This window comes from Labrus bergylta, chromosome 2 (assembly GCF_963930695.1).
Source record: "Labrus bergylta chromosome 2, fLabBer1.1, whole genome shotgun sequence".
NCBI classification, from domain to species: Eukaryota; Metazoa; Chordata; class Actinopteri; order Labriformes; family Labridae; genus Labrus; species Labrus bergylta.
Window position 1 is genome coordinate 21,959,035 of NC_089196.1, and position 20,166 is coordinate 21,979,200.

Genomic DNA, 20,166 nt, shown 5'->3' on the forward strand with positions numbered 1-20,166 from the left:
TATTGCTTATTGGGGAAAAAAACCCTCAATAAAGAGAGAACTGTTTTCCACAGTACACTGACAGGCCTCAGGGACAATGCACGCCCTCCACTGTGTCACACTGTGGAGTGATATGTGTCAAAGTCGCCTTTAGGGCGCCCCCCCAGTGGAGTCAAAGGAAGGCAGGGCCATACAGGCGTACATGCTAGAAAGCTGGTTTGCCCTTGCCCCAAAGTGCCTCTGAATGGTTAGATAGTTCACACTCCCCTGTCTGTTTTTATTACAGAGCTGTTCTCTTTACTGATGCCCCACCGCATGCAGCTGCTGCCTTTTTTTTTTTGATTCTCTTACCCCCCACCCCTCAAACAACCTGAGTCAGCCCCTGTCTGCCTCTGCACATGACCACACACACAGACAGCACATTTAATACGAAAGGAGAAAAACAGCCTATAGGCTAGTAGAAAAGTTAGCATTTCGATTCTCTTTTTGTGTTAAAAAAAAAAAAAAATCAGCTCTTCACAGCTAAGAGGTAAACATCTATGCAAAAAATTAAAGGACTATAATTTAATGAGATGTTTTTTTTTTTTTTTAGCCAATGATAGAAATTGTTATGGCTATTAAAAAAAGAGAATCGTTGATATTCATCAGTCAATTTTCCATCCAGAGAACACAGTCTATTTTTATGGCCATGTTTGTCACTATAAACATAATCTACATATTTTAATTTTCATATCATAGCATAGCCTACTCTTTTCACATTATTAGGCTACTTCTGAAGAGCTTTAGAATATCATTATTATAGATTGATAATATATCCTCAGGAAAACTGCTGTACTGCTTCAAATCCAAAATGTAAACAAACCTATAGCCTATTAGATTAAAAAAAAACAAAAAATGAAGCCTTCATTATAAACAAGTTTAATATAAAGATCACGCAGTAGACTATGAAACTGTTAAATGAATAATGAATGGTTCTGGGATTATTATGGCACTTTCCTTACTCCTCTTTTTCTTCTTTGTCTTCTACTTCTTCTGCTGGCTTTTATTTTGAGACACACACACACACGCACGCACGCACGCACGCACGCACACACACACACACACACACACACACACACACACACACACACACACACACACACACACACGAGGCGGAGTTAAGCGAGGACCTACAGCGGTGTCTTGTCTCAGTCCAGGGTCTGCCGCACAGCTCCCCTCACTCTCCGCGTCCCTTTGTGGGAGTCTCTCCACTGGTTGTGCGTTTTCTCGGTGGCGGAGCGTGAATGAGGGAAGATTCCGCCTGTAAATATGTAACTTTCCCACTTCGGCCAACAGCAGCGTTTCCACCGGGAGAAGAAAAATGGACCCTGTTGTGAAAAACACCCAGAAGAAGAAGTTGTGGCTCCGCGGTCTGCTTTGGTGGTCGCTCCTGCTCGAGGCGGCGTCGGGAGGTAACGATGCTACTTTTCGACTTTTTTTTTTTTTTTTTTTTTAATCAATGAAAACACACAGAGCTAAACTCATTTCAGCACCTTAAATGGCCTTTAGTTACTGCCGAGACTGCGTCCGTAAATTGGTTAACTTCAAAGAGTTTTGCGCTGCTACAGACATAGTTTGACCCTGACTGCTTCTGCCAGCCTTAAAGCAAGCTCTTCAATGGTCGTAGCTCAAACAACTCACATATAACCATTTAACGGTGTGTTGCTACGGTAACCTACTATTTCTGTAACATCATGTAGCCTATGTGTCCTTAAATGTTAGTGTCACTTTACAGAGAAATGTCAATGTCTTTATGTGCTTCTCAGATCTTAAACAAAACAATAGGAGATGCATTTGCAATCTTTGTTAGACTATCTAATTTTATTCTATTTTTATTCTTTGAAAGGCATGATTCTACGACGTTATTTAAATTTAATGAGTCTTATAATCACACCAGTTGTTATCTTATGTTTCTGACTTTAATCCGTACATGCACAGTGCACTTGCAGGATATGCAGTGCACTGTGTGAGCAACCACCTTATCAGAGACAGCAGCAGACACTGGGATGTGATGTCTACTGTACTGGAAGAATTATCAGACTGTGACAATGGCACACTCACATGAAATCCTAGAATTGACAGTCATCTTTGTGCGGAGAGAAATATTTTATATTGTTGAGTTAGCTTCAGATGTACATTTACATCCACGCAAGCATTCATTCGCCTCTCTGCTTGAGTTGGTCCTGTGCATGTGTCATCTGAATTCAGTGTTCACCCAGGCTTTCCCCCTGTGGATAATCAGGCATTATCTCACCATGACTCACCCTCAACGTATTTTTCATTGAAAATAATTACAGTATTGACATTTGATTTGGTTCAATGCATGTCAGAATGTGTTGCATTCCCTCTATTCCTGTAGCATTATGAAACCAGCCAGTGCTGCAGCACCCACGTCCAGGGTTTTGACAGTGCGTCAGCATCAGAGGGAGTATGACAGTCAACAAAAAAAACCCAAAGAGGCACTTCAGTCAAGTTGCATCTCTGATTTGTTCTATAAACTGAGCACACAGGCACTGACATGCACTGGTCTCTCACCCCTCAAATTAACTGTGAGCTGGTGTTTGCTCAAAGGTCACTGCTTTTGTTGTTGTGAGAATGGTGTGTGAAATCCCCCCAAAAAATGTCCCTTTCCTGCTGACATGAAAGTACCCCTGCAGACATGTAGATTACAGAACAACCTCCGAACACCTCCTGTTTCTGCTTCTTAAGGCTCGTGTGCACACGGGTATGTTTATGTGTGGGTATTGTTTTCTGGCACTTTACTGTGCTCTTTCATTTACATCCCCCCCCCCCGTTTTTTTCTGAAAAGTCTTTGTTGAAGCAGATGAGTATGAAAACCATTCTACCGAACAACACCTAGTTTATCTCCAAGAATCGTGCTTCCTCTAGGGGAGTGAACTGTGGGGTAAGACCCTTTCGGTTTAACTAAACATGATGTTCTAATCACATGACCTGAATTTCAAAGAAACAATGGAAAAATACAAGGGAGCATGCATGTGCATCCTTCCTTGTGAATTTAAGGGGAAAATGTTATTGCATTCCTCTTGACAGTTTTAAGACACTTTTCTTCAGTGTTGTGTACAAAAAGTCAGTCAGACGAATGAAAAAGGACAATAATTCAGTCGGTCTGACTCTGGGTCAGAGAAAGAAGAAGTCATGCAATGTGCCTGTGGGCAAATCAATTAGATTTATTTCCAACTGTGTTTAATGGTTCTTAATGGCACATTTCACTTGACTGGTCGGTTAATGAGAGCCAATTAAAAGCCATTAGCAACCCAAATGCCCTGTAGCCATTTAACCATTTCATTTAAGGTGGTATGTGCACAACAGTAAGAATCACGTATTAAAAATATGTTTTTATACTTACATTAATGTGAAGTTTCTGTCAACCGTCCTGATATTGGGTTTGAATTGGACGTGGTAAGGCTTGGATTCATTTTGTGAAAATGATGCGATCATTTCTGTAAACCAATGATTAGAGTTAACACCACAGCAGCCTTTTATATATGTACACCCAACATCAGCATCATCTGCAAGTGATGACACGGCTATCTGTTTTTGGTGGCAGCACTTTAGTATGGGTTCTTAATGGTTTCTTATGGTAATTCATAGGCAGTTATTAAGCACAACCAATGGGAGTCCAGTTATGTCATAATGTAGCACTGACCTATACTACAGAGCATTAGCATCACATTCAAAGCTTTAAGAAAAAATACTGGCAAGTCATCTAACCTTGCCTATGATTGCTAAGTAGGAACTATTTTATGGATAGCAAAGCATGCTGTAATTCAACCAATAATGAGTTTCTCTTTCTGCCAACGATTTAAGGTTGAAACGAGTAATTTTTTAAATTTTTCTGTTTGAGTAACTGTTAAGATGACAGAATAGAACAGTGAGAAAATTAAATTTGAACCTGAATTTAACTACACACATTAGACAGTACACAATACAGCATTTTTTTGTGTAACATTTGTTTGTATATGAGTCATCGAGCAAGCATGGCTCTTTACTTTAGCACTTTTAAAAAAAATATAACCATTCAATGTAGGAAGTAGGAACTAAACATTATTTCAGTAGAGGGAAGAAACCAGATTTATTCAGTGTCATCTCAATTATACAGAACGTTGGAACGAGTTGGCTGTACACATTAAAATTTTCGAACCAGTGATTATTAAGCTCATTTTATGTTGACAGTCATGTTTTTCTTTTGGTTTTGTGTTACAAGAAGATCACTGTTATCCTTTGTGCTCTGGTTGAATTATGTAGTTTTCTCTGGAATCATTCCATGTTGATTGAAGGCTGAATATTGATATGGCTGAAGGGCTTTGCTGGTTTAACGACGTTCATTTGTACTGTCCATAAGAGTGGATTTAGTCAAGCAAACTTCCCAATTCGTGCATTAACCCTTTTAACACTAAAATCAATCTATAACAACATCAACTTAGTATCGCCAGACTGAACTCCTACTAAAGGGTCAATCGGCCCCATTAGTAGTTTTTCCGTTCTTTCCCTTGGTCATTAACTACAGATTAAGCAAATATTGCATGGCCATGTTTCCTAACAGAGCCAACAATGTTTGTTAACCTTTGACGTTGCGTGGGACTCTGTTGTGCTCATTAAAAACTGTACTGGTGCTGTCAGAGAAGGAGGCTTAGATGAGAATGCTTCAGAGCGCATTAGCCCCGATTACAGGGTGATGCGAGATGGCTGGGAGGTGACGTAGAAGAAACAGCTGGGTCCGTCCGCCACACTCTTTATGGAGCATGGGGCCACAGACAATGTGGGGATGTCAGAGCCTTTCATGTTCAGGTTGAAGGTTCCTGTCAGGGCAGGGAGGGCAGGTCTTGACATGTCTTAGTCCCTCCAACCCACCTACACATCCCCTGTCTCTGTTTGTACACAGCTGTTGTGGCATTCTAGTCAAATACCTTTACAATTCAGTTTTATCAGTCCCACCGTTTTGGAAAGTGAATTTCTCCTACAGCTAGAAACCAGCAGAGGCCTTAACCTGCAATTCTGCCACAATGCACAAGCGACCGCTTTATTCGATCCTAAAGGTGGTCATTATGTGTGTGCGAAGCTTCGATGCATCATAATTGCACACTTTTTCAATGCATGTTTATCATCATGGTTTAGCACCTAAAGTACAAACACAACTGGCCCACCTGGAAGGCTCAGCTCAACAGATCTAAAGAGAGTTACAAACATCCTTTTATATCAGGTGAGGTATAATTTATGCACCCTGTTATGAAGCTCTGTGGGTGTGTGTCAATGTGTGTGCTTCCCACAAATACACACTCTGCTCCACTTGCAAAGAACAGCCAGAATGATAATTAGCCTGGCTTTTATATCTAAATGTCACATGTTGGCTATATTAAGACCACAATGCTTGACTTAACTTGTTCTGTGTTTACTGTTTTCTCTTCTTTTGTACTTTTTGTTCAAGTGTTTCTTCATACTCAGTTTGAACAAGTGTTGGGTGTTGATTTTCTATCCTGCAAAAGAGAATGAACACCAAATGCTATCTTTTTTCTAATGTCTTGTTCTACAGCTTCCTTCTATGGCGATGGCTTTGTTCAGCTTAAGGCAACAGAGTCGTCCGACCATAACACTCTTCGCATTAGCTTCCGAACCTCAAGCACCAAAGGCCTGCTGTTTCTCGCCGCTGGCAAGACCGACTACTTCCTACTAGAGCTCCATGCTGGTCGCCTGCAGGTGGGTACATCCATAGCCCCTATACATAAGCATATGTGTTCAAGCATACATGAGCACACACATGCATATATGTTCAGAAGTAAAAAAAAGAAAAAAAAAAAGAAGAAAATACACAGATCTTGATCACACGCACGCATAATGAAACAACACACACCCTGACCACCTTGAGCTATTGTGCCATCTCATCTGACAGCATCAGTCTCTCAACACCAGTCACAATAGAATTGTGGTGTTTGTTATTGGGATAATTTGTGACTTGATCAACTGACATCTGCCTTCGGCTGCCAAAGTCCAACAAGATTAAGACATTTGTAAAGCTGCTATAATTTTTGGAATATAGTCTAATGTATGACAGGTCGCATCTAATACTAGTTTTCAATATTTAAAATAAACAGTCACATATTCAAATGTCTTTTTGTGTTGTCTAATAAGCAGATCAGGGACGCTGGCGGCACAGTGGTTAGTGCGCACGCCCCATGTATGAAAGCTGTAGTCTACCAAGCGGGTGGCCCGGGTTTTAATCCAAACTGTGGCTCTTTCCTGCATGTCATTCCCTACTCTCTTGCTCCCTGATTTCCGACTCTATCCACTGTCCCATCTCTCTAAAATAAAGGCCCAAAAAGCCCAAATTAATCTTTAATAAGCAGATCAAATATGTATTCATTTAAGATAGAAATTTTGTATTTGACAAGCAAGTAAATGATTATTAAACTTATCCTGTCCGTTCTCTTTTACTCTTATTGTAATTGATATAAAAGCTGATATAGTGAGGCTTTTATGTACTTTATTCCATTAAGACTTAGTCATTAAAATCAAAAAAATAATCGATTGCTTGAACAAGCTTACTGTAATTCACTAAAAGGTTAAATAAACTGTCTAGTGTTAACCAAAAATCAAATAAGAAACATATGTATAAGTTAGAGGACAATCTATGGTTGCTCATATATGACAATGGGCTTTCAACACAGAATATAATTTTCACAACACAAAATTCTTAAATTACAAAGTCAGAAAATATGAGAAGCAAGCAGCAGTTCCAAGTGAAATTGTGTGCGTGCAGGAAAAAAGACTTAAAATGCCACAATATTCATCTGGTTCTTAATTTAGAAAGAATCATAATATGCAAGAACACACCTCCGGAAAATAACTTTGCTTCTGATTTAATGACAAAATAAGTTTACCGTGGGCACTCTTCAGTGATTTAGTGGGGTTTGTATGCCAAGTTTGGTGCACTTCTTTCACTCAACACACAAGCCTTCCTGGGATGACTTGAGGTGAAATACATTAGTCCCTTCAAGACTGCCTCTAAAACATCTCGTGAGAAGCTCTGCCAGGCTAAATCAGCATACAGAATGAACAGATGTTCTGTAGAAAGCCTTCGTAATATGCAGACACATTCTTAAGAAACACAGAGTCTTAGGATATTCGTCTTAAACATCAAGCTGAAGACATCTATGTGACTAAGCCTCTTTATTCTTTATGTATTACAATTGTGCTACTGAAATTGATTCATAACAACGACTGTGTTGCACTGCCGTACTTCACTGAGCATGCTTGTCCTTGTTCCTTAAACTGGCACAGGTCACCAATTTTTTTGTTTTGTTTGTTCACTTGCACAAGTTATCCTCGGGCTTGGGGTCTCATTCCATGTGAGTCAGACATGAGCGTCACTCCCTGGAAACCCTCGCATGAATAGCAGGGACTCAGCAGCAAGCCTTGACAAGCATGTCATCTGAATGCAGAATTAGCTTGAGATGGTGACATGATGCTCTTAAGAATATAGCTGGAGGCCAACAGATAATAGTTCTCTTCCTGCCTAAAATCACAGGAAAAGAAGACAAAGATCCCTGTTACTGAAATCTGTGACACCATATAATATAAGCTATCTCAACCCTCTATTTCCCTTTTCACAGTGTCTGCAGTGAATCATTTAATTAATAATGAAAATATATTATTAGTAATAAGACCACCAATTATTGTATTTAATAGGGGTCGGCCAATATTGGTTTTTCAGGGCCGATTGCAATACCGATTATTAGTAGTTCATGAGACCAACGACTGATAATTGAGACCGATATGCATTTACAGTAACAAAAAAATCTTTGCACCGAGACTTGAGGGTTGAGTGGCTATTACTTAGATAGACATCTAGCCATTCAGATAGTTTTGTGGGAGGGAGATTAGGTGAGACAGAGTAGGGAAGCCATAGTAGCACACTTTGTTGAATTCATTTTATCAGCAATCTGTAAAATGATCTGCAATATAAATAATTGGCCAAATGGCGAATATCAGCCCCCAATAATCAGCCGATAATCGGTCAACCTTAATTAATAACATTTTATTATATATCTTTTTTAGCATACATGCAATGCTATGCATTTTTCTGTTTGTTTGTTGTTTTAAAAAGGGTTTCCTTTCCTAACAAAAAATTGCAACCTGTACACATGTGTATACATGCTCATTTTCTACAACTTTGGTGGAGTTGCTGTGAGGCTATAAAAGAGTCTAAGATATTATAAGAAGTATATCTAAGTTGAGTTAAGCATGATGATATAATAATGAAAGATCAACAAGGGGGACATGAACAACTACCAAATTTAAAGGCAGTTGATCCAAACATTGTCAAGACATTTAGCTGGAAGCCCCAACAGCCATTGGCACTGCAAAAAAAATCAAGATATGATTTATATAGTCATCAGAACTGATAACTACTTGGATAACTGATATAATCATTCATTTAAATAATCAGTTTTTTAATTGAGTTGTCTTGTTTCTTCTCTTAGTTAAAAGTGGACCTTGGATTGGGGGAGCGAGTTTTACATTCAGACAGTGGCACCCAGCTCAACGACCTGGCCTGGCACTCAGTGGAGATCAGCCATGTGCAGCAAGATGTCACTCTGACTGTAGACAAAAACTCTCACACAAGTGTAAAGATGCCAGGCTCCCAACATGATGTCAACATTTTGGATGGTCTCTTTGTTGGAGGCTCAGGAGGCCTAGACAGACCTTACCTACCCAGGGACCCCGTCGGCTTCAGAGGCTGCATGGACCACGTGGTCTTCAATGAACATGACCTGCTGTCATCGCTAAGGCCATATACTGGATTTAAGAACATCCACGAGGTATCTCTAGGCTGTAGTCCCCAATTCTTTGCCACTGAGGAAGACCCGATCAGCTTCTTCAGTTCCAGAGCTTACATTTCTCTTCCAACCTGGAACGCCCAGCAGGTAGCAACATTTGAGTGTGTTGTGCACACTTCAGCCAAGGAGGGAATTATATTGTACAACTCAGCAAGAGAAGGGGACTTTGTGGCTATGGAAATTCAAGAAGGCTTGCCAGTGGCTATCATTGGTAAAGGTGGAACCAAAACTGAGCTTCGTTCCCTTACATTCATCAATGACGGGAAATGGCATTCAATCAAGTTGCATTTCAATTCCAAAAGCCTGGAGCTAACTGTTGATGAAGAGATGGTGAAAAACAGCATTTACTCTCGTTCAAAGGGAATTCAGTTTAAAGGTTATCTTTTTGTTGGGGGTATTGATGACAGCACCAGATCAGAAGTCAGAAAGATGGGTCTTGTCTCTGTTTCTGGAAAGCGCGTCAGAGGAGGTTCCTTCAAGGGATGTTTAAAGAACATTGAAATCAACAGAGCAAAGATGGGTCTCTCAAATACTGTAGTAACCAAGGATATTTCAGTTGGTTGTGAGCCAGAAAGGGTACCAGATCTATCATCTACTGTCAGCCCAACAAGTACTCCAGCTTCCCTTTTTCACATGTTGACACCAACACCATCCCTTTACATGTCCACCCTTGCAAGGGGTTTGGACAGAAGGTATGGCTCAAATTTTATGCAGCTCAAAAACCTTGTGGTCCAGGAAGGTGGTCGAGCATCTCTTGAGGCCAAACACATAAAGGTACTCTTGGACTTTAAGAAGCTTGGGATTCGACAGTCTCAGATCATGTTCAGAATTCAGGAGCAACCTGTTCGTGGTCAGTTAAGGCTTGATGTCGATCAGGAACAGGAAGAGAACACCTTCAGCATGTTGGATCTTTGGCATGGGCGAGTAATGTATATCCATGGAGGCTCTGAAGAACTGGATGACTTTTTCATGTTTTCAATTTATTCTAGTAGTAGAAAGCAAGTTCCTGATTATCTCAAGGACAACAAGATGTACCGCTACAATATCACTGTGACACCCACCAACGATGCACCTGAACTTAGTCTCCCTGAAGGAAATCTCTTTGTTCTGTTGGAACACTCAAAGAAACGCCTCACCACAGATGTTTTAAAGGCCACAGACATTGACAGCGACTACTCTAACCTTTTCTTCTCAGTGCTTGGGAACCTAAATGCTGATGCAGGATATTTGGAAATAGAAAACCACCTTGGCAAGGCAGTGACCTCTTTCTCATATTTAGACTTGGAGGAACTGAGGGTGTGCTATGTTCACACAGGGGTTCGAAACTCAAGGATAGTTTTTAGAGTCAGTGATGGAGAAAAGGTTAGCAACACGGTGGTTCTAAGGGTCATGGCTGTTGCTCTGGAGTATAAGATTGCCAACAACACAGGTCTCCAGATCGTTCAAGGAGAGGCTGCTATTATTGGTTCAAAGCAGCTGGCTGTGCAAACCAATGCTGTGAAACAAATTGTAGACATCCGGTATGATGTTATTGAACCCCCCCAGTATGGAGAACTCCAGAGACTTCACTCGAGTGGTGAATGGAGACTGACTGACTCTTTTTCTCAAAGGCTTCTAGAAAAAGACAGACTGAGGTATGTTAGCTCTTTTCAAGAAATCCAGACACTCAATGCCACTGATTACTTTAAGAGTAAAGTTACTGTGGCTGCGAGGGCAACAACTGAAATACTCTTCCCAATCACTGTGAAATGGGTGAAGTACCACCTGGTGAGAAATGTTATGTTACACTTGGACAAAGTTAGAAAAGTGACACTGGACTCTGAGTGTCTTCTTGCCACAGCTGAAGGTGGGGACCTCTCAGAGGATGACCTTTATTTTCGGGTTCTGACCGTACCAAAGAAAGGGAAACTCCTGTTGGACACCACAGTCTTGGGAAAGAACTCAACCTTTAGCCAAAGAGATGTCACAAATCTGAAAGTACATTACGAGCTAGTCGACAGGCCTTATGAAGATACAAATGACAGGTTCAAATTTCAGCTGGTTTCCAAACATGCTCAGTCACAAAACTACGAATTCCAGTTTTCTATCAAAGCTGACGTCAATAGTGTGTTTATGAAAAATGATGGACTCTCCCTTCTGGAGGGAGAAAGTAAACTCATCACAAAAGAGGAACTGTTTGCAGAGACTTTGAGCACAAAGGATATGTACTACACTGTCATCAGCAGCCCCAAACATGGTAAACTAGCCCGTATTAGTCAGTCCAATTCCAATGCTAGCTACAATCACATCTTAACCTTTAGTAATCAGGACATTTTAGAAGAACGGATCATGTACATCCATGATGACAGTGAAACAACTCAAGATGAGTTCAGTTTTATTGCCTCCACCAGCCAAGGCTTTAAATCGTCCATTGCTGAAGATGGAATTGGCTCTAAAGAAGGAATTTTTAACATAACTATTCAGCTGCTCAATGATCAAAAGCCTGTACGTGTTATTGATAAAGTTTTCCATGTAGTAAGGGATGGACAGAGATTACTCACTATAGAGGATTTGCGTTATCATGACGCAGACTCTGACTTTGATGATGGCCAGTTGATTTACACTCGACGTGGGATCCCAATGGGAGACCTGGTGCTGGTTAATGACACCACTCATCGACTGTTCCAGTTTCGACAGAAAGATTTGGAAGAAAAGAGAGTTTTGTTCACTCACAAAGGTGTGAGCACTGGCAGGTTTGTGCTCTTTGTCTCAGATGGTAAACATTTTATATCAAGCCTTTTAGACATCAGTGCACATGACCCTTTCTTGAAAGTTGGCATTAACACTGGCCTACTGGTTCAGAAGGGCCACTCAGTAACCTTCTCTACCAGCAATTTTAGTGTGATAACAAATTTGGACATCCGAGATGACCAGGATGTCATATACATGTTGGATGAGGCTCCTAGGTATGGTGGACTTTATCACAATGACACTAAGGTGGAGTCATTCTCACAGTCTGTTTTTAAGGATGGGCTGATCTCGTACAGGCACCATGACAGCAAACATTTGGCTGACTACTTCAACTTAACAGTGAACGCTAAAGGCCTTCGGCTTACAGAGAAGATCAAAGTCAAGGTTTACCTGGAAAGTCATCAGAGGCCACCTATTGTGCAGCATCAAAACACATTACTCGTGGAAGAGGGGAAACCAGCAAAACTTGATGAGACTATACTGGAGGTGAGTATGTAATTACAGGGACAGATTTAGAGTTTTCAATCAAAGTTCATGTGAATCTCCTTTCATATTGTATGATGGATGTTTTTAAGGTTTTCTTGTTCACACGATAAGGTTTAATTTTCAATTTGTGTATGAAAATGGGTTACAATTTTCGGATCTTCCACAAAATGTTGAGTATTAATTATGAAAAGATTTAACTAAAGATTTAACTAAAGAACCTGCATATTTTGTGTATATGTATATATATATATATATATATATATATATGGTGTCGGCTAAGAGACATTTGGCAGATTATCTAACCCATAAAAAAAAGGAAAATATTATACACTATGATTTGTTTAGGCTGTTAAAAGGATAGAAATGGAATACCAGCCATTCTGCAATGATGCCACATTACATTTATCATCAAATGAAACTGACTTTTAGTGACACATGGAACATTTCAAATTTAACCACTGAATATGTTCTCTGATTGATGCAGGTCACTCATGAGGACAACCTGCCATCTGAGATTGTATTCACAGTCACGGCAGCCCCATCTCACGGCTTTCTCCGGAGTTTTGTGGAAGCCGAGGAGCGCTACATCGGAACTGAACAGTCCCCTGTCAAGACATTTACCCAGGAGGACGTTAACAGTGGGAACATCCAGTACATGCAGGTGGAGCCCAGCAGAGTCAACGACACATTCATCCTCCATGCCACCAATGGGGTCACTGATGTCACTGACATTAGGATGTCTGTTGACATCATCCCACGCCTCATCCCACTTCAGGTCTCTGATTTCACACTAAATGAGGGAGCCTCGAAGGCACTGACCCAGGACGTGCTCAAAGTTGTCAACCGACACTTTTCTGGAATTAACTTCCTGTATAGTTTGACTGATCCCCCCAAGCATGGACACATTGAACACTCCCGACACACCGGTATACCCTTAACCTCTTTCAGCAGGAGGCAGGTAGGTTATTCTGACAGTAACTGTTGAAGTTTTTATGGAAAAATAGAAATGAAATGGCAGCTGAATGAATGATAAATAAATTACTTCTTGTTTAAGACCCATAACTAACACTAAAGACACAGATGTGTTTTTATTTTTTCATTTAATTGTTTAGGGAAGGTGATATTTTCTCATACTTAACTAAAACCAACATTTTCAATGCTTGTGCCCTCAGAGCTCTAATTAAATAACTGTGTATATTAGGCCTGGAATAGTTTATTGTAGCTGATTAAAACTAGTCAATCAATGGAATGATGGAAAAATAATTGTATGTAGTTTTTCATTTTTTTTTTTTTTATCATGCACATACCTAGACACCAGACCAACATTTGTAGATATTCAATCATTTTGAACATTATTTTTATAGTAATTGTTTTCAGGCCTACATGTAACCCAGTGTCTTCTTATCTGTCATTTTACACATTATATTATCTTAGATTTTGGCCCTTTCAACTGGCTCTTTGACAATATTAGTTTCTCAAAAATGTATTCATACTTATTCAGTTTTAACACAAATTGATTCTAATTTTTATTTCCCTAGATTGACCCCCTTACTCTTAACCTAATTCACCTGGAATATTTTCACCTTGCTCTTTTTTGACTGTATTCTCATTGTCCTTATTCATTTTACAAATATGACATGGCAAAAATGTGTATATGTTTTTTGTCTCTATTCAAAAGAGAAGATCGAAGCACCATTCGAGTGTTTGGTTCCTCTCTGATTTGCTAAATCTTTTCATCTTTTATCTCAGGTTTTTCCTAATTATTTCCGCCATGTTTAATCAGGTGGAGCATGAATTTATTTACTACGTGCACGACAGCAGTGAAACCTCATCTGACAACTTCACCATAGTGGCAAACGACACAGGCCTGAGGAAGCAGAGTGCGGCACAGACGGTGTACATCCAGGTTACAGCTGTGAACGACGAGCCTCCTGTTATTAAAGCCAACCGGGTCCTCAGGGTGAGTTTGCACTGCTACTCTATATTTAAACACATTACTTTTTTTAACTCGCAAGTCTGGCACCATAGCTTAATGTCAGACAATTTTCATGTGGTCAGTGTTGCGAGTAGCCATGGCTGGTTGGATGACGGAAACTATGTTTGCTATGTGGAGGAGTGTCCTGGGGGGCCGGTCTGCAGAGAACATTTACAGTTAGAGATGCCTGGGACTTGTCCAAAGGTCTGTTATGGTTGTAAGGTGTTGACTGTTCAAACAAATGACCCTGAGATCTAACTTTTTGGTTGTTTGGTTGCAAAGAATGCTGCTTTTGTGAATTGACGAGGGTAATGCCATCTTGCATAGGTCAGTATGACTAGAATAGCTATTTTAGACAGCTCAAGAAGACAAAAGATTTTAAATCAAATGGAGAATAACCGCTTGGCATTTTACAGTCACAAGGAATGTGCTGCTCAAACATATGTTGCTTTGAATTTGTCCAGCATCATCCCAGTGTGGAGTTACATGATGACATTTTGTTGAAATTGCAAGAACTGGTTATATGGCCTTGTTTCAGTTCAAATTCCTTCACTACCCTCTCTGTCCCTTTCCATATAAACCCTATTGGTTATTTACAACCTTTCTGTTCAAGAAGAAGCAGTAATTAAGTCTGTTGCTCATAAATTTGATGGAAGTAGTCATGCGTGTCTATGTACTGAGCAGTGCTGACTTGTACAGTGTCGGCTTTAGTGGCTGGAGTTGGGCGAGGTCCAGCTGGAAAGAGAGGCTGAAGTATAGCTCTCTATTGTCTGTGCAGCTTTGCCCTAAATGCCTTGAATTCCTCTGGGATTCTGCAGACACACCGAATAGCCACTTCTTAAATATACCGCACTGATGAACATGAGGAAACCGGTTGAATGCAAGTAGTTTTAATCAGAAACCCTGGAGCTGTTTGTTGTTATAGTCACAGATGAACGGGTCTCCACATTAAAGACATTCTGTTTAGATCAGATGTGATCGTTAGTCATTCTGATTTGTTTTGAAAAAAAGTAATTAAGCAAACGAATTAATGGAGTGATTTTAACAGACAGAAGCTTCGAAGTGCTGCAAGTTATATAACACACAGGAAAGACGGCTCAAAACTATAGCATGCTATTAAAAATGTGCAACACTGAACACAGTACTCAACACAAATACACAATTCAGACATAGAATGCAGACTGTCTGCAAGCAGATTAACCAAATGCCTGTCTCAACAGGTCTGTTTTAACTGATTGCTGAGATAAACAGACACTGAGATGTATGGGTGTAAAGGAAATTGGTTCTCCTTGTCCACAAGGGGGCTCTCTGCCCCTGCACTTCATGTTGGTTTTCAAACCTTTACTGTTCACTAGACCTGCAATTTTACAGGTCTTCTTAATAATCACATTTGTGTTTTTGGAAAGTTGTTTTGAATTTCAAATAAATCAATTAATCAATAAATATGAGTAAAAGAACAAATATGGGATAAAGAACAATGCAAATCCAATAAAATGACACAAATATGAAAAATAAGAGGTGAATGTCTTGCTGTCAAGCTCAACCTTGAGTAAAAGCCAACGCAAACGGATGGGTCTAGAGCAAAGATTAAAAACTAGTGTAGACTGTTCCACAGTTTATGAGCAGCCACCATAAAGGTTTCATCCTGGATCTAGTAACATCTAAAATCATCCGGTGTGTTAGCCGCAGTGCTCTGACTGGAGCATGTTGGTGCAAAAAGTCAGACAAATATGAAGATGCCAGCCAATGTAAAGTTTAGAAATATGTCATACAATCTTAAACTTTATCCTGAAGCTTACACTTCTGATATTATATTTTTAAAAAGACGTTAGGGAAGGATTTTTGTGAAGGATCATTTGTGCCACAGAGATCGTCCGTGTTGTATTATATTTTTGTAACTGGAAAATGCTGAATAAACCCTAAAAACAACCCTGAGTCAACTTCCAAGCAGGAGGAACTAATCCCTACAGGATAAGATACATCTGTGTTAGAGAAACAAACATTACACTAATACCAAAATATGAGCCTTTTTCCACTGTATTCATCTCTTATGCAACTCTTACTGAAATACAGAATGTTTGATCTGTTTCTCTTTTCCTAAAGTCTGTGTCAGACATTTAGAAGTAATGCTATCACAGTGCAACCTTTTAGTATAGTCTCTGTTGGTTTTAAAAGATGGTGTTCAGCAATATGGAAGTCTCAGGATTTGAATGTGGTACTGAAAGTCATTGAGTTGTTAGATTTGATTTAAATTGCCTTCCTCAGTCAAATTCCCCATTCTCAGTTTTCTATTCTTCTTATATGTCCCTCTGACAAGCCACATGTTTTTAAGTAAAAAAAATATTTCATAAAGAGAAAAGAGAAAACACTTATTATTATATCGCTCTTAGAAAAAGATGAGGTAAGCAGTCAAGACTCATAGGAGTTCAGAGAGGATCAAAGACATTGTGAGGTTTCTTTTCTTTCACTTAAGCTGCCTCCTGATGAGCAGCAGACGCCCCCCATGTTTGAGGGAAGGATCTGGACTCAAAGCGCAAATTGATCTCTTGTGTCTTCTCTTTGAATTTTGTGAGTCACGCTGATCATCAAACCCAGTAAACTGATCGTGCTGTGAATTCCTGTTGGGGGATTGCTGTTTTGTTGGAGGCCTAGTCATTTCCTGCTAATGAACACTTGTTAACATGTGTGGCAAGTGTTCTCATATGGCAAGATGTGATGCTGTGAGAGCGGTGTGATGTGGGGGGGTGTGTGTGTGTGTGGTGGAGAATGTGGTCTTTAGAGGTGCTTATTGAAAAAATAACCTGATGCTTCTGTTCCAGTAAGTAACGCTTAGAGACAAGTGACGAGTCAGCTCCCCAACAATTACCTCAGCCTTTCATTTTTGTCCTTTTAGGGTCATTAAGACTCCCATATTAAGACACCCCATATTTAGTGGCTTTTAAAGGTTAAACCAGTCCTCAGGTTTTACCTTCCTCTTATGCATGCGTGTGGCAGACTATACACCCATGCAGCTGTTTTGCAGAAAAACACTTTTTTTCTTCCTCTTCCCCCTGCAATTTTCACTTCTGCAGTTTGGTATCACTGACATCGCTCACGTTAACCAAGCGTCAAAGATTAGCGCTGAGAACCCTCCATTACATTTACCAGCCTGTGAACACTGAGATGCCTTGATCAGACCCTTTATATTAAATTCCCCACATCTTGTGGCTACTTGTGGCTTCAGTACGACCTTTAAACATCTTGGAAACATCTTGGAAACATGCACTCATTTGTAAAATAAACTATTGTGACCATAATTAGTATGATATGCAAGAAAACACTTAAGACCATGACCACCACCAGACCAACCAGACCGGACTAGACCACACGTGACCACATCTTAAAACAACACATTTATGACATGAAAGCTGCTTTAACTTTCATGAAAATAATTGGTCAAATTAACACGTGTAATGTGTAAGTTATGCCTCAAGATCTGCATCTTGCCCCTCGTTTTTGTTTTCTGGCTCAGAACCTGAATGATTGTGATTTACTCTTATGGCCCTCACAGCAGAAACTCTAGCCACAAATAAGTCAGAAATGTTCAGGAGTAGGTAGAGCCAAAAAAAAACAAATGAGCTACAGTGTTAATCTTTACACCATTTTCTTATTTAGTCATAGTCTCCTGACGAAAATGTTATTGATTTAATTTAGTCAATTGATCACTGATTCAAATTGCACATCATTTTAGTTGATGAAAATAGAAGATATTTTAGTCAACAAAATCAGACGCAAGCTTTTATATATATTATCAGAAGCTCCAGGGGGCGAGGCTTCACGGACCTGCAGGCTCCAGGCTCCAGGCTGCACATTGTTGCACTCACCACACACGCACACCTTTGATGAAGTATGCTATGGTTTACAATGATTTTAGAACAGTCCTCACTTGTAATGTAGTTTTCGTTTCGTCACATTTTCGTCAATTAGATGATGAAGTAATATTATATATCACATCGTCAAATAGCGTCATTTATTTCGTTGACGAGATTAACACTGAATAATAAGAGAGAATATTCAGCACGTGTCAACATTTTTGCTTCATATGACCTGATGGCTATGAATAACCATCTTTCTGTCAAAAAGTGTTGACAATTTGTTTTACGACTGCAGCGGATTGGACAATAATACATCTGTATCTGATCTGTAAATCAGAGTGTAGCCAAAATTCATACTTAACAGATAAACCAATAAAAATAATGAGAACACTTGTGCCATGGGAGTTTGTGGGTTTTTAATTAACCTCAGTTTGACAACCACATCAGGCATGAAAAGGAAAGTTGTACTTTTTTGAAACAATTTAAATCACAAAAAAAACCCACAATATGTGTTTGTTAAAGAACAGAATAATAGAGGGTGTTCTTAGATTTCCTTATATGTCCCGTCATGTCCCATATACTAATAGGAATTTAAAACAGAAGACAGTTTTAGATATCAGCGTAACAAAGTAGTTTACATTACTATTAGCTGAATTTGATTTAGCTGAATCAGCATCAGGGTCTCACAGCATAATGGCTCACTGTCACAGCTGCTGAACTTAGCCACATTCATTGTATTAGTACTTTTACTTCTAAAGCAAATCAAAATGTTAAAAAAATTATATTTGTGTCCCAGCCTCCCAGTCATTACTGTGGAAACCAACCTGTGTGACAGACACTGGCATGTTACGCAATAGCTGCTATGGCCTGCAGTACAGAAGCTCATCCTTTGTTGTCAAGAGTCTGCATGCTTCAGCAGTTTTGTGTTCTGTGTGTCAATGAGTTCCTCTGTTCCTTCGTGTTAGCTCGAGGCTCTTTGAATTTACATTGAAGCAGGACCTAAACTGTGCCTCGCCAACACGCCGCAGTTCATCCAACTGTGCTTACAATCTGCACGGCTATATTTAGTCCTGAGATGTCCTTCATTTTAAATGATGTTGTAGAACAGGGCTTGAGTGATGCTCAGAGTGACATTTTATTCCATAGGTTGTTTTTGACCTCAGGTGCTTCCGTTAGAGATTATTCTTATAGCAGCTCTGCGTCTTTGGATAAGACTCTGTAGAGTTGAACATGTTGTGATAAAAGTAGAGAGATGAGCACCAAAAGCATCCTGAGTCCAATGGACGAGGTGTTCTTTCATCAACACACTCTTATCCGTCTCTGTATCCAGGAAACCTGAATTACTCAGATTTATTTAAAAACTGGAAATGAGCTTTACTTTAAAGTCCTTTCCCCTTGTGTGACCAAACAATCGAGTATTTCATTTCCTTCCATCAAAGTAAATGTCAAACCCACATTTGGCTGTCATGTCGCGTAATGTCAAATAAAATGTCTCTGTTGCTATGTCCCTGGAGGTCTTTGTTTTCATGTAGGATTACAGATGGCACCTGCTGTGTCCTTGTCCATCTTGTGTCCAGGTTTGGGTGTCCTCTGTGACTGAGATCCGGCCGGAGGATCTGAGAGCGCAAGACCTTGATAGTCCCCCAGAGGAGCTTCACTTCATGGTAACCCCACCCAGCAACGGACACCTGGCCCTGAAGAGTGCACCCATGAAGGCTGTGCTGAACTTCACCCAGGCGCACGTCGACCACGGGCAGCTGCTGTTTGTTCAGAAAGGTAAAGATCTCTTTCAGAAATACAAATCCTATGCAACAGCAGTGAGGCCAGAGATTTTTTTTTGTAACCAGGTAAGGAAATACATTTTGTGATAAGGTTAACCCAAAACAAATCACAAAAACAGATTACAAAGGTGGTGCAGGAGAGGTAAAGAGGCCATAGACTAAAAGTAGACAGTCAACCCTGCCCTAAACTGTGAGTTATTAATAAAATGAAAAAAAGTGTGATTAGTTTAAATAAGAACAACTAACTAAAAAACAGCATAACATTAAAAAAACTACAATTACTTCTATAATTGTAAATGTTTTGTATCTTTGATTTAAACTTTTCTAAATAAGTAAAATCTATGTATCTTATAAATAGAGCTCGGTGAAAATGGTACTTCTTTTTTTACTTTCAATGGATTTCTATGATGATAAAATAGTTTTATCATGATGTCATTCTGCTGGTTAAATGAATATGATCAGTGATG

General features: G+C 39.7%; 1 protein-coding gene across 1 annotated transcript in view; it reads left to right on the forward strand.

The window, feature by feature from the left end:
• The first annotated feature begins 729 nt into the window (after window positions 1-729).
• Window positions 730-20,166, forward strand: part of cspg4ba (chondroitin sulfate proteoglycan 4ba) — a 28,465-nt gene continuing 9,028 nt past the window's right edge. The window contains exons 1-6 of the mRNA XM_020643871.3: window positions 730-1,430; window positions 5,570-5,733; window positions 8,517-12,089; window positions 12,574-13,047; window positions 13,873-14,049; window positions 19,496-19,694. Coding sequence (XP_020499527.2) covers window positions 1,340-1,430; window positions 5,570-5,733; window positions 8,517-12,089; window positions 12,574-13,047; window positions 13,873-14,049; window positions 19,496-19,694 — 4,678 coding nt within the window. The 5' untranslated portion in view covers window positions 730-1,339. The remainder of the gene's footprint in view (window positions 1,431-5,569; window positions 5,734-8,516; window positions 12,090-12,573; window positions 13,048-13,872; window positions 14,050-19,495; window positions 19,695-20,166) is intronic.